This window comes from Oppia nitens, unplaced genomic scaffold (assembly GCF_028296485.1).
Source record: "Oppia nitens isolate AA-2021 unplaced genomic scaffold, nextdenovo-longstitch-racon4-pilon3 scaffold4_pilon_pilon_pilon, whole genome shotgun sequence".
NCBI lineage: Eukaryota > Metazoa > Arthropoda > Arachnida > Sarcoptiformes > Oppiidae > Oppia > Oppia nitens.
The window spans coordinates 2508587-2523890 of record NW_026533232.1 but is presented as its reverse complement, the minus strand read 5'-3'; the positions used below and the strand labels follow the sequence as shown (position 1 = coordinate 2523890).

Here is a 15304-nt window from a genome sequence, read left to right as displayed (position 1 = left end):
TCATTATAATGTTGATAACAATTATAATACTGAACCACAAATTGGTCTCTCTATTACAACATCCGTATTGATTTTGTTAATCTATGTTTTGGGTATATTTAGCTTTACTATTATTAAACCAATATTTAAATTAATTGTAAGTATAATATAGTAAATAAATTTAAAAAATAAAAGTCTAATCAATTTTATTCTTTGACATAATATTTCAATATTAGAGAAATTTTTTATGGGTATCACTGATTATCATACAACTAGTAGCTATAATTTATTGTTGGTTATATCCAGTTAATGTATACAATTTATTATTAATTCTTAAGTTTATAATTATATTAATATAGAGAAGGTTTGTTTGCAAAGGTTTGTTTGTAATGCTATTATAGTGTCCATAAAAAATGTATTCAAATAACTATACCCTAAATTTGCGCGCTTTTATAGACAATAAAATAAACTTTCAATCATTGCTTTATTGCTTTACGTATTTATTGGCTATATTTAGTGCTAAACATGTGATTGAAATGTATTGCTATAATATTTAGTACTAAACGTTACAAACAAACCTTTGCAAACAAACCTTCTCTATATTTAGTATAAATTTAAAAAAAAAACATAGTATGATAATAATTTATTTTTTTTATTAAAATTTAACAGTATTTAATTGTATCACTGGCTAGTTTTCATATTGTAATTGTCGTTTCACAATTGATAATATATTTGATGACATTTCCTGATAAGTCATGGATAAGATTTTGGAACAGTCTCTCTACATCCCTGTGCCGACCATTTGGCAATCCTGAGACACCAATTGAAAATGTATAACTAATATTTCAATAATACTCAGTTAATTATTTATAAATTTACAACAACAAAATATATTTTATAACTTTTTATAACTGATTTTATACTACCGGTAATTAACTAATATTATTATTACACTATTATAGTTTAAAAAATCAAATTAATTATATACTAAAAACAATTTTTCAAGTAAATATTATCTATAATTAGTTTATATTTATTATATCATATTATCATAAATGATTAAAATTTATTTCCTTTTGATTAAAATATATTTTTATCGATTATTCAAGAAATTAATAAACAATTCTATTTTATATATATAACATTATTTATCAAATATACATGTTTTAGTAAATATTTTTATATTAAAATTTTCCATAATGTATTTGCTATTAGTTTTAATAAAATTTAAATAATACTTGTAGTTTTATTTGAATTTATTAAATTAAATAATTTTTACAACATTTGAAATATTTTTTAATGAGTTAGTGTACAAGTCAATAATCTATTTATATCTTTATGGATTTTATAATATATTTTTATACTGATATTTAATAATTTAAACTAGAAACTATTTTTATAAATCTATCTTTTATTTTTTTTAAATATACAAATAACTAAATATAACAATATTATAATAATTATTATTCATAGCACTCTAATATAATCATAGCTATTATAATTAGTACATTAAGTATTATAAGTGTATACCAATTTGTTATCACTATCATAAGCTGATAATATTATGAAAAATATTTCATTTGACTCACATTTAATTTGATATATGATAAAAATACATATATTAAATAAAAATAATAATGTCGGCTATAATCGTAATTGTTTTGTTTTCGCTAAATATTGATTAGAGAGACAAATATATATAATTATACTAAAAAAATGTTAATCATATCTAAATTAAATTAACTGATTATCTATACTAATATAATGAGCTGGATAGAACGTACCAGGTTAATTTTGAATTTACTATGGAGCGTAAGAATATTTATTATTATTATTGTTTATTTTTATTATTTTTTTAATAAACTTATTTCTATATTGATTTTAGGCATCAGCCGTACCGCTACTATGTGTCGGTATATTTGATTTACAATATAATAACCGGACAGCCAATGAAACAGTTGCCGACTTGTTGTCCATAATAATTGGTGTAATTATGTTATTACAGTATTTCATGGGTATGTTTACCCAAAGCATTGATCTCTGTTGTTGTGTATGTTATCATAGATTTTAAATTATTTTTTTCGTTTTTAAAAAAATTACATAACTGTGCAATTAATTTTAGTTTTTTTTGTTTCATACAATATTTATATAAACATATTATATATATAGATATCATGTGGAATTTTTCTACTTATACCGTTACAATTGTCGGCAATGATAATAAGCTATGCTAATATGTCAAATAATGTAAGTTTATATATTATTTTTTATTATATTACTGACTTTGTTAATATTACTTACATGTATATATAGTATAATTTTTTGTGAAAATATTTTTTGAAACATTATATGTTATTTTTTGTTTTTTTGAAATTGTATATTTTGCTTATTAACTATTAAAAAAAGTCATATGAAATTTTTAACTACTTTTACATCATTTTTTTTAATAATATAGAAAAACATATTGGCATTGGGTATTATACAAACAATTAGTATCATATTTGAGCTATTGATAGCTTTGACAACTATTGGCGATACCGGTTGGGGTAGGTTTTATTGGTTTGTCCGCAATATAGTGGTCAGACCATTTGGCGTACACAGCTATAATGGCAATCAGTATACACCTATTATTTAATATAAAAAATTGTTTTGATTTTATTTATATTTTTACAAAAACCAATGTTAACTTATTAATAATATAATTTTTACAGTATTATTGTTGTATAATAATTGTATTTATTATTCTTTAAACTAATAATGTTTTGTAATTTTTTTTAATGTTTTTAAATAAAGTTTATTTTACAGTACAATGTTCATTATATATAATGCAATAAAAAATATTTTGTTACAACAAATTAAAATATATTAAAATATTATAGTTGTTAAGCAAAATAATTACAAAAAAAATAGTTTATTATGCTATTTTTAAATTTATCAATAGTTTGACAACTAGTATAATTTTGTAAATAATATTTAATGCAATTAATTTAATACCTGTATATGATAGTAAACAAAGAAATGTTTATTATGTTAGTTATTATATGATCTTATGATATGAAATTATATACAATAAAAATTATAACTAAACGCAAACATAAATATTGCTGATTGCTATAGAAATTTTTTGATTAGTATTTTTCATATATTGTAGGAAAAAATTATAAAAGTCATTATATAACTTATTATATAACTTTTATATGAGTGGTTAAGCAAAGATACTTTAAATGTACAATAAAAAAAATATACTAATTATTATTTTTATTAAGTGTATAAATTACAATAAATGCTTATAGATAATAAAAGTAAATTCATATGCATTGTATTAAATTTACATTTATATACAAAAAAAAATAATTTATTAAATTTATGAGTACAATCAAAATATATAAACTTATATTTTACTCTATGATTACACAATATATAAATATTAGATATCAGATGAAAAGTTTTTATAAGTAACATAAATCTCATACATCAATAAATCATCAGATATTTACAATAATAGCCAAGGTAGTTTTTTATTATAACACACATATTTGTAAAACAAGTTCAATAATAAATTTAATAAAAATTTATAACAACTAATAAATTGCATAAAGTTTTTGCACTTTTGTTTGAAAATTTATTTAGAGAAATAAAATTACGATAAAATTAATATATTAAACAAAATATAACTTGGTTACCCCTATGCCTAATTAACAAAAAAAATAGTGTATGTTTGTAAGTTTATACATTATTAATGTAACATTAATGCATATATTGCCAAACATTAATAATATACAGTAAAAATATAAACATTTTTCACACTGTACTTTAATATTTGCACCCGGCACATTAATAAACCATAGCAACATAGTTTAAGGGTATAAATATGGTTTACAAGCGTAGCATAAAAATTAATTGTTTGTGTTTTTTGGTCATTTGATAAAACTTTGAAGAAAATACCAAAAAAAAAACTAAACTTAATAATTAAATAAATTTTAATTTTTTTTATCATTAAAACTAACTAAAACAAAACTAAAATCAATTATGCAACAATGCGGTGGATGCGGTACCTGCAAGTGCCAGGGACAGTGCAACTGTAGTTGCTGCAAAAAATGATAAAGGTAAATAGTTTTGATTTTAAATTTATTTTTGTATTTTATTTTTTTTAATTATAAATTATTTTATTTGTTAATATATTTAAAAAAATATTTTTTTATTAGTTATGGACTGGTATTTGGATAAATGATTGTTACAACACATAACAGGATGTCCATAATTACCACATTACAACATCAATAATAATAATAATAATTTTTAAAAATTTCAACTTATTTTTTATTATATTATTTTAATTATGTCAAAATTTTCTGATATATTAAATTTGTAAAACAGATTATAGAAATTATTTAAATGAAAAATTTTTAATAAATAATTTTTTATTGTCAATATTCTAGGTTATTGTTTATTATTTAAAAATTACAATTATCTATTTGATATTACAAATTAATGATAAAGTAACTTACAATTTTTTAATTATGGTAAATATTAATTAAAATTTAGCATAAAAAATTAAGTGAATCTATAAATAATAAAATCTTATCTATTAAAAATTAAGTTGATATTATATAAAACAATAAAATAGTTTATTATCTTATTTTATGTAATTTACAAATTATTGAAATATTTTGTTTTATTTTTAGAAAAAATCAATAAGTTATTAAATAGATAATAACAATAATTAGGAAAATTTTTTAATAAAAAACTTTTAAATATTTAGCATATAAATTGACTCTATATAAATATAATGCAAATATTAATTATTTTATATTATTTATAAATACTTACAGTTATTAAATATTTACTGGCAATATATATATATATATATATATATATATATATAAATGTCATAAGTTTACAGTTTTAATATTTAAATTTTATATAATTATTAAAAATTACTAAAAATTACTAAAAATAAATTCTGTTATATTTTTAGATTAATAAATTTTAGAGAGCAATGATTTTTAAATTAATAATTTTAATTTGTAAATTTTACAAAATATACTAAATATTATTATCATGAAAATATTAAGATTTCATAATTATGACTTATTATATACAATATTTTTTAAAAATTATAATATAATATAGTATATTAATAACTAATATTCGTATACAATAATTTAATATTTAACATTTATAGGAAACATATTATTGTTATTATTATTGATAATAATTGTTTGCAATAATAAAATGTGTATAAATAAAAAGAAAATAAAAATCTCTAACAATAGATTGTTATTTATTAGCATTTCCTTTATATAAATTGAATAAAATATCTATATTATATAATATAATATAATTTATATTGTAAATTACAATATTATAGTAATATTAGAGTATTATTATATTGATGTATCCCCGGGAACCATTAGTTCAAACATTAAACTAGTTTATTGCGTACTAATATATTATTAGTATTAAACAAAAGTAATATAAAATCTTAACTATTTAATTATTAATATTTTAACTATTTATAAAAATATTATTTTTATAATTAGACAGTTCAGCTAAATCAAAAATGTCATTGCATGACCTAATGGGCAGTGACCGTCTACGTTGTATTTTAAACATAACTATGCTGGTATATATCATATATATATTCAATTTTTATATTTATTTTATTTGAATGATAATGGATTAATTATTTTTTTAAATTATTAAATTTTAAAGAAAAAGTTATTTTTCATATATTTCTTCAATTATTATTTTAAATAGCTATTTGCCAGTATTTTGATGATAGTAGGTATTGTAGATTTGATCTGCCATTCCATCATAAATGCCGGTGCCGTCACCTCAACCATTGGCGGCTTTCTAATTGTGACCAACTTTGCAATGGGTATTATAACTGTCAAATACAAACAAATGATTTATCTGGTATTAAAAATTAATTATTTTTTTATTATTCATTATATAAAAATAAATCAGTAATTAATTTATATTTTTTTTAAATATTGCTAAAATTTAATTGAATAACCTTAGATTGTTGGTATGTTTATCTTGATGTTACCGCTTGAATTGACATCAATGATACTGTGTTTTGCAAATGTTCAACCAAATTATTACAACTATACTACAAATGTAAGTTTATTAATTAGTTTATTATTATAGTTTTAAAAAATATATATATTAAACATTGTTTATTGAAAATTAAACTATAATATATCCTAATATGACCAAGAACAATATGATAGTATTGGGTACATTCAATTTGTTGGTAATGTTGGTCCAGGCTTTCATTGCAATGACAACCCTATCGGGAGACGTTTGGCGCACAGTTGGACTGTCATTTTACAAGCCGTTCGGTATCAATCAGGGTTGGCCTAACGCTGATGACCAGTTATACGGCAAAAAATCGGATGTACCATTGTTGTTGCCACCCATTGAACAGCAATTGCTGGCAGCAAAAACAGGCAGTACACCAGTGCTCGGAGTGTTCAATGATCAGCATCCATATCCCAAACAAGATTACAAAATTTAAGTATTTTATCTGTATTTTTGTGTGTACTATGCTAACTAAGTTAAACACACACACACACACACACACACACACACACACACACACACACACACATTTGCTTTTGAAAAAAATAGATTTTTGCTAACAAGTCTAGATAATATTAAATAATATATTTTTAATTAAAAAAAGCACAATATTATTTACCGTATATTATAAAGTAAATACAATATTATTTATTAATAAATTATTCAAAAAGCGTACAATTTATAAGAAATTGATTACTGTATTACATACTGTAACTAACTTATTGAATGTATTTTTTTAAAAATAAAATACTGTAGACATTGAATAAAATTTTTATTTTGAATTAATTAGTATTATATAATCATGAAAATTATTAATAAAAATTGTTGATTTGATGTCGTTTGAGTGGCGCATTAATTGCAGGTGGCAATTTTGGATCATCATGCTCATTTTCTAAATCATCACTATCCTGCCCTTTGAGCTCAGGTATGTAAATAGGATTTACCCATGATGATGGATTGACCATGTCACTATCGGGTCTAATAAATTGTGGTCTAGCTTTACCATATCTATCACCAGTATTGCCAATAGGTTGTATATGTATGCCATTATTTTCATCAAAATCAATTGGTTTTGTATCGATAATTGCTAATGTAAATGCTAGTAATAATAATATTAACATAATTATCTTATGTGACATTTTATATAACAAAATCTTTAATATATACAGTATTATACTTTTATTAAAAATTTTGCTAAATAAAATAACATTTATTTAGTCCATGGATTATATATGTAAATATGTATATATGCAAATTTTAAACATGATAATTTATATAATTAAAATAATATGCAAATGTTATTTATTAAAAAAAATATTTTAAACAAAAACTTGAAAAACTGCTGTATGTTTTTAAAACAAACTAAAAAATTCTAGCATGATAAAAATAATAATAAACTACAGTATGTACTGTTAAACATTAAAGTTTTTATTTATGTTATAACTTTATCAAACAAAACAAAAATCATGAATTTAACACATTGTTTACTGATGTCGATGACTCCATTTCATTAAATCTAGGCTTATTGATAGGTGGGAGTAGATCAGGTGTTTTATGTACTTCATAGTCAAGATTCGGGTGATGTACGGGCAATAATGCCGGTGCGTATTCGGATGAAACATAATCATCGATTAAATTAATTTCGGGTATCGGTTCTGGTCTATGATGCTGTTGGTGATGGTGTTGGCTCGGATAGTGAGAATCCGGTCGGTGCGGTTCGTGCCACTCATGTTGAGGTACTACTGATTCGGGCCACGAGTGTTCCGGTTCAGGTCTGTGCTGGTGTTCGGGTTTAGGTTTGTAATGGTGTTCAGGTTTAGGTCGTTCTGGTCTAGGTTTTTGGTGTTCAGGTCTATGCGATTCTGGTTTAGGCTTTGGTTTATTATATTGATTTGATTGATGAATTGGTTTATTATAATCCCAGTTATTATTTTCTTGTATTTGATGGTTAGGTCTATGGTTTTCTGGTTTTGAATATTCCGGTTCAATGTACTCGGGATGACTATCCCAAGGAAGAGGTGCGCTTTCAGGTCTGGTTGGCCATTGAGGTCGTTCAGGTTTAGGTCTATGTGGCCGTTCGGGTTCCGGCAAATAAATGGGTTCGGGTGTTATTTTTTCGGGTTCAGGTTCAGGCCTTTCCGGATACGGTACTGACCATTCGGGTTCCGGTTCTTCCTCAGGATATGGTTCCGGATTGTATTCACTTTCCGGTTCGGGTTCATACTCTGGTCGAGGTTTTTCGGGATACGGTTCATCCCAATCCCATTCAGATTGTGGTCTGTGATGTTCAGGATATATCGGTTCTGGAGTTATGATGTCTTCCGGGTTGGGCTTTGGATGGGGTCGTTGAGGTCGCACAACGTGATCGTACTCAGCTTCTGGCGGTAACGGATAGTTAGCTTCAATGTTATTGACATGAGATCCGTGACCTATAGGATTAAGTCCGATTTGTGGACTTTTATCGCTATTATGATTATGGGAAGCGGGCTTTTTAGGTGGGTGCTTAATTTTGGTTACATTTTTCGAAACTTTTGGTACTTTACGAATTTCATTTTCATCAACAGTATTATCACCTAGTTCATTTTGCTGAATATTATTATTGTTATTATTTTCATCAAGGTCGTTATTACAATACACATAAGCGGCAATTATTAAAAAAATTATGACTAATAATTTCATTATTATTAGTTATGAATATTTAATGAAATTTATTGCAACATTTATTATTAATAAATTAATGTTAAAATCTATTTGTGTTTTATGACATTTATAGTTTTTAAAATTTATATTGTTTATTTATTTTAGTTTATTTACTATATTTTAAATTAGAGCAAATTGATAATTTTTAAAAAAGAATTTTCCATAGTTTAAACAGGGTTAATTGCTAAAGTATAAAATAATCTAAATGTTTTCATTGCATTTAATTTTATAAATAATAAAAATTATAAATTTATTTTAAAACATATGCTTTAATAAAATTAATTAGAAACAAAACATTATTTTTTATAAATTTAATATCATATTATAATTTTTACAAACTGCTTTTGTAAGTATAAAAAACTAACTTTTATTAGTTAACATGTTCTAAATTTTGTTGATAATAACCTTGATAATAGTAGCCACAATTATGATGGTGATAGTTACTATCAATATACTATAAGTTTTTAAAGATAATTTTTACTAATTATTATTTAATAAAAGTATCTTATTTATTATCATAAAAAAACAAATTTTTTAATAAGTTTGTCAATTATAATTATAATTATTTTACATATTTATTATAAAATGATAATGTTTTAGAAAATAATAATTCTACAATTTGAACAAATAAAAATAAAATTCATAAATTTATTAATTTAAATAAAACATTACTGATATGATATGTTTAGTCTACTATATTATAATTAATTTCTGGCAAATATGCATTTCTTTTTGTTTAAACCAATATATTGAAAATATTGACACTTGTCTCGGCACTGGTATTTGCCGTGTCCTATGTAACCACATATTTGTTTTATATTACAGCATCCCTTTCCACACGAACTCTCAAAAATTGAACACTCAGTCTCTATTGTGACCACATATGCAGCTAATATACAGTTTATAATATATATATATATATAAATTTATTAAATTATTTTAGATACTGTTTATTAATATTATAATATTATATATAATATTTAAAAATTTATACTTTAATTAATAATTATTTTTAATCACTTACCAAATATGATGGCCACTATAAAGTAAATTAAAATAATTGACTGCATTACTTTTGATATGCTAAAAATATTTTATTTTAAAAATATCATAATTGAAAAAAACAATAATTGATTGAATATAAGTTTGCTTATTTAATATAAATGTAATAAAATATTTTTTAAAATTATTATATTTTAAACTCATATCATTTTATGATTTTGAAATTTAGTTTGTTTTTTGTTAATTTATAGAAAAATAAAATCTTGATTATTGATTGTAAATTTTGAAAGTCATTATATTTTAGTACTAAATAAAACATTGAATGATTATTGTGTAACTTAACGTACAGCACATACATTAATACAATTCAATTAATAAATATAATAGTATTTAAATATTATTTACTAATTTATTATTTGATTTTATTAAATTAGACAAATTTTTTAAAAAATCAATAGATTTTGCATTAAAAAATTAATTAATATCAAAAAGTTTGCTTTATATTATTTATAATTTTTTAAAAATATTTTTAATAAATTATTTTAATTAAATTATGAATTATTAGTCAAAATTTATACAATATATTGTAGTGATAAAAAAATATACAAATATAGTAATTATAAATATTAATAATGTAAATGTAGTAATATATTATGAAATAATGAAATAACTTATTTTTTTACATAATTAATAAATTAATTTATAGTTTTAATAAAAAAATGATTTGAATCATGGTAATTTTATATTAATTTAAAGTTCCTCGTATTTATCAATTGTCTTCCAGTTTTGTATTTGTTTGACAAACTTGTCGTTCATAACAATTGCCAAAATCAGTGTAAAAACACAAATACATATCGAAATATTCATAAACATTGTCACTACAAACACATGTGGATTTCGTTCAATATATTTGCCTAACATATAAGGCATAAACAATGTTAATAAACGGGAACTACATGTCAGTATAGTGCCGATCCGGTCGGTCATCTCGACGTACTGTCCAATGTAGGCAAACGTAGAGGCAGTTATACAGGAATAACCGTAGCTCATTGTTAAGCTACCTATCAATAGAAAGGTCAGCATATTTTGGCCTAACATTAGAACCACGAATGAGATCATTAGGACACCGGTATGATAGCCGATCACGTGATGCGGTTTGAATTCAATGGTTAGAAAAAAACTGATTCCCCGACCGATAGTGTAGATCATTGCCATAACGGATACCATTCCTGCCGATTGTGTGGCCGTAAACTCTAGAGGTATGTACTGGTAATATATGGCACCAAAGCGCAGATAGATTGTCTCAGAGACAGTAAAAAATGCTAAAAATATAGACACTAATATGACCAAGGTTATTTGTTTGCATTCCAGTTCAGAGTTGCAACGGGAGTGTAATCTCTGGCACCGGTGTTCCGGCTCTTTCCTACTTTCCTTAATATACTTTACGATGATTAATATAATCATTAGTATGGGACCTAAAAATGTTGAAATAGCAAACAAACAAAAAATTTCAATTAACATCAAGTGTTTTCCATATAATGCCTATTGATATTACTGTAAACTCTACATATATATTATAGGTTGAACTTTATCTTAAACAAAATTATTATAATAAATTAAATTACTATAACAACTATTATAGTAATTTAATATATTATAATTTGCCTAACAAATTGTTTATTTAATCTAATATTTTATAATTGGTTAACTGGGTATCAACATTCATACCGTAGATGTTATTATTTTTATGGGATATCTGAAAACACAAACAAAATTTATTAATGTTTCACTTAAACAAAATAAAAGTAATTACAGTTTGTTTTATTAGAAAAAACTTTATGATATAGCTTTGTGTTATATTAAACAAATAATATGTTTGTTTTAATATAATATTTTCATTTTTCAATATGATTTTAATTTTGAAATAATATTTATTTAAAAAAAAACAAAAATATTTACCAATGAGATGAATGACACCAAATATAAAAAACGGTTTTTGCAGTTTATATCGTCTTATTGTCATAACATCAGTAATATCTTGTTGTTGATGTAATTGAGCTGTTAGGGCAGTGGCAGTATTGTTAAAGTTATTGAGCACTTGAACATAATTAATTTTATGCTCCAGTTCCTGATTTCCAGTCAAATATGGTCGTTCAATCATAGGACCAAGTATAGTTCCCATACCATACATGAAACCGGATAGATGTAGGACAGCGCCCGATTGTGTTGGTTTGGGAAACATTTCCAGAACCCATACCCGATTGCCACTGTTCCAAGCACCCGATCCCAGTCCATAGAGACCGATAAATAAATACAGGTGCCACAGTTGCTGGGAATACGGTATCAAAAATGTAGCCCCGGCTTTGATCAGTAGTAATGTTATTAAAATGATTTGACGGTCGATATACTTGTATAAAAAACCAACTGTAATTTATAAAAATATGTTAATATAATAGTAGTACTGTAATAACATTGAATTACTTGACAAACATAAAAACTAACAAAAAAAACATTATATATGTAAAATATTTAAATGATAATAAATTTTATTTTTATTATATAACTTAATAGTTATTGATAAAACTTTCAATATTATGTATTTTAAAATATAACTTAATTTAAATACTGTAAACACATACAAAGTGATCCCATCATAAATGACAAATGAAAAAATGCTGTCATCAGTGATATGTTATCCATTGTTGTGTTTAATATGATTTTCAAGTCGACAAATGATGGACCGAAACATGAGTTACTCATACCCTGGATATTGAAAGGATGTTTGAAGTGATATTTTTTGTTATAGTAGTCTAAAAATTACATTTAATAAAATCTAAATATATTTTTTTAATTATACTTACAAATGAAGCCCTAACCACACAAAATATAAGAGCATAAAAATATTTGTCAAAATCTGAATATTTTTCATATTTATCGTATTTTTTAATTTCCATTTATTATTGATATAACTATTTTATTTTGACCAAACTCTAGCAAAAATAATAATTATAAAAATTAAAAATAGTGGTAAAATTATTATCATTGTATGAAAACAGCATGTTTCGCATGTAATTTATAAGTTTATTATTATTAAAAAAATAAATAAAACTTCTTGTTTTATAACATAAAAAATAAAAAACATAAACTAAAAGTAAAATCAATAATAAATAAAAAAGTTCACTTACTTTTAGTTTGGTATTTATTTTTATTAATAATTTTTTTTTGTGTGAACAATTTGCAGTGTATTATTAAATGATGATTTACTAGACTGTTTCAAATGTAAATATTAACACAACTTATATAAACATAAAATCATTGATCATATGTCCGGGCGATTAATTATATAGACAGTTGAAAAATCTTAACATTATTTATATATATAATATCGAGAGAGAGAGAGAATTTCGCAAATAAGTTTGTAAATAAGTTTAAATCAATTTATTTATTTTAATGGTATTAAACAGTTTATAGTTTACGACTTTGAACTAATTGAACAAAAGTTAGCATTAAATAAAAATTCAATTATCAACTTGTAATTTATTAAACAGTATTATATTGTAATTGCAAATTACAGTAAAATTATATCACAAATGCAATTACACATGCAATGTATACATAATGTTAATTAATTAATTGATTTGTACAAAATATATAAAAAAATAAATATATTTCTATTTAATGTTATTTTCTTAGATTAATTTAATTATGAAAAAATTATATTAAATACATATCAAAATAAAAATCAGTGAAAAATAATAAATATGTTTATGGTTAACATAAACAGGAAAATTTAATCTCTGTATAGTATATATCTGTATAATACAGTGTATACTCTATTCACCGGTGAATTGTATATAACATATAATTTTTATAACACATAATTAATTATTAGTAATAAATGAAAGTGATTTAACATTTCTATTCATCAATTAAAAAAATTATACATTATTTTGTAATTAAATTATAGTAAATTAATTAAAACAAAATTATCTAATCAAAATTTTAAGTGCAAAATATGGACTATTTTATGGAAATATTAAATGTTTTAATAAATTTAAAAACATTATTACTGTTAATTTATGTTTACAAATAACAAAATAATAATTACAAATTGCATAAATAATTTTTGTTTTTTAAATAGCTAACTTTTATTTATTACAAAATCAATAATATTCTATTTAATTGATAATTATTTTATGAATATTTATATTGTTATTATTTTTGATTTTATAATTAATCATAAGATTTATATATATTTACTCAAATATATTAAATACAGGCGCCGGGCACCGGTATAATCTGATAGAGACAACTATTAGACACGTGTTTTTCTTGATAATTGTATCTAACATTAATTAAACATTATTTTATACTGAATTTGTTATTATAAATTATACTAAATTTATAATTAAAAAACTATCTTCTAATAAATAAACAATATTTAAATTTTATTTTATTACTAATCGAATAAAATTTAAAAAAAACAAAACATTACTATTTGTGTTTTAATTAGTATTATTTAAAAAATAAAAACATATTTTTTTGTTAATTAAATTAACAAATTGATATTTTTTTAAAATAAAAGGTTATTAAAAGAATTATTTAAAATTTAAATAAAATAAGATATAATAAAAAAGCTAGATATAGTATTTCTTTATTATAAAAAAAAATTTAATAAATTGTTTACTGTACCATTTTTTATGAATGTGTATGCATTGTCATTACTATATTGGGTGCAAGGACAATTTACCATATATTAGGTAAATGGGTCGATGCTGTTTAATAGATATGATCAGGGATTATCTGTCTAATTTAATTTACATTAAAATAGTTTTATACTTCAATATAAATAAAAATCTATAAATACTTTATATTAATAACATTTTTTATTGTTTTTCAAAATTAAAATAAGTGTAGCTATTTACATAATATACATTATCTATATGTCTATTTAATAACTATTTAATATATATTTATTAATTTAGACTTTAAACTTTTTATTTATTATATCTCTTTAAACTTATTTATAAATAAGTTATTATTATGAATCATTATTATTACTAATAATAATTTAGATTTTTTATTTTTATGTTTATAGCATTGCATTACTGTAGTCAATGCAAATCTTATTTTTAAATTTTATTTATTTTATTTAAAAAAAATATTGATTATATTTAAAATATAACAAATAGGAAACAACAAATAAATAATTTTGCAAATCATTTGCATATAATAAAACAATAACTGTATTTTCTATCCTTATAAATATATGTCATTTAAATTACATGTAAATCAGTTGCTTAAGCTATAGTTTGAGAGGTTATTAATAAAATAATTATTTATAACTTATTACTAATTTTAGTTTAGTATTGTTAATAATAATACTATAAATAAATAATAATAAAATGAATTCATGTCATATAATGCTTATACTATTAATCAACCCAACAGTGCTTAACACCGATAGGTCAGTGGACACCATCAGGAGTAAGACATTACAAAGTCGTTCATTATTTTTCTATAAATGTTGTCGACT

The 15304-nt window shown here is 22.1% G+C and overlaps 4 protein-coding genes and 1 long non-coding RNA gene across 5 annotated transcripts; 3 read left to right on the top strand and 2 right to left on the bottom strand.

The window, feature by feature from the left end:
* The first annotated feature begins 241 nt into the window (after window positions 1-241).
* Window positions 242-2614, top strand: LOC128960156 (uncharacterized). The gene is made up of 5 exons (XM_054306227.1): window positions 242-290; window positions 649-810; window positions 1865-2029; window positions 2149-2226; window positions 2435-2614. The coding sequence occupies exons 2-5, from the start codon at window positions 715-717 to the stop codon at window positions 2612-2614; spliced, it is 519 nt and encodes a 172-aa protein (XP_054162202.1). The 5' UTR covers window positions 242-290; window positions 649-714.
* Window positions 2615-3844: 1230 nt separating this feature from the next.
* LOC128959919 (uncharacterized) lies at window positions 3845-4412 on the top strand. Its single transcript, XR_008484588.1, has 2 exons — window positions 3845-4085; window positions 4185-4412. It is a non-coding gene; the product is annotated as an uncharacterized LOC128959919 (long non-coding RNA).
* Window positions 4413-5394: 982 nt separating this feature from the next.
* On the top strand, window positions 5395-6580 carry LOC128959962 (uncharacterized). Its single transcript, XM_054306005.1, has 5 exons — window positions 5395-5451; window positions 5523-5605; window positions 5740-5898; window positions 6004-6102; window positions 6203-6580. The coding sequence occupies exons 2-5, from the start codon at window positions 5543-5545 to the stop codon at window positions 6500-6502; spliced, it is 621 nt and encodes a 206-aa protein (XP_054161980.1). The 5' UTR covers window positions 5395-5451; window positions 5523-5542; the 3' UTR covers window positions 6503-6580.
* A 950-nt stretch (window positions 6581-7530) lies between these two features.
* Window positions 7531-8705, bottom strand: LOC128960155 (uncharacterized). The gene is made up of 2 exons (XM_054306226.1): window positions 8697-8705; window positions 7531-8652 (listed from the first exon to the last, which is right to left on the bottom strand). Exons 1-2 carry the CDS (start codon window positions 8703-8705, stop codon window positions 7531-7533), a joined length of 1131 nt encoding a protein of 376 aa, XP_054162201.1.
* Window positions 8706-11176: 2471 nt separating this feature from the next.
* Window positions 11177-12684, bottom strand: LOC128959896 (sodium-dependent glucose transporter 1A-like). The gene is made up of 5 exons (XM_054305924.1): window positions 12630-12684; window positions 12408-12531; window positions 11728-12192; window positions 11497-11524; window positions 11177-11243 (listed from the first exon to the last, which is right to left on the bottom strand). Exons 2-4 carry the CDS (start codon window positions 12526-12528, stop codon window positions 11514-11516), a joined length of 597 nt encoding a protein of 198 aa, XP_054161899.1. The 5' UTR covers window positions 12529-12531; window positions 12630-12684; the 3' UTR covers window positions 11177-11243; window positions 11497-11513.
* Window positions 12685-15304: the final 2620 nt, after the last annotated feature.

Coding starts and splice junctions, on each gene's coding strand:
- LOC128960156 (XM_054306227.1), top strand. CDS start 715: ATGACATTTCCTGATAAGTCATGGATAAGATTTTGGAACAGTCTCTCT. Junction 811..1,864: donor CTGAGACACCAATTGAAAAT/GTATAACTAATA, acceptor TATTGATTTTAG/GCATCAGCCGTACCGCTACT. Junction 2,227..2,434: donor ATGCTAATATGTCAAATAAT/GTAAGTTTATAT, acceptor TTAATAATATAG/AAAAACATATTGGCATTGGG.
- LOC128959962 (XM_054306005.1), top strand. CDS start 5,543: ATGTCATTGCATGACCTAATGGGCAGTGACCGTCTACGTTGTATTTTA. Junction 5,606..5,739: donor TTTTAAACATAACTATGCTG/GTATATATCATA, acceptor TATTTTAAATAG/CTATTTGCCAGTATTTTGAT. Junction 5,899..6,003: donor ACAAACAAATGATTTATCTG/GTATTAAAAATT, acceptor GAATAACCTTAG/ATTGTTGGTATGTTTATCTT.
- LOC128959896 (XM_054305924.1), bottom strand. CDS start 12,528: ATGAGTAACTCATGTTTCGGTCCATCATTTGTCGACTTGAAAATCATA. Junction 12,193..12,407: donor ATTTATGATGGGATCACTTT/GTATGTGTTTAC, acceptor TATAAATTACAG/TTGGTTTTTTATACAAGTAT.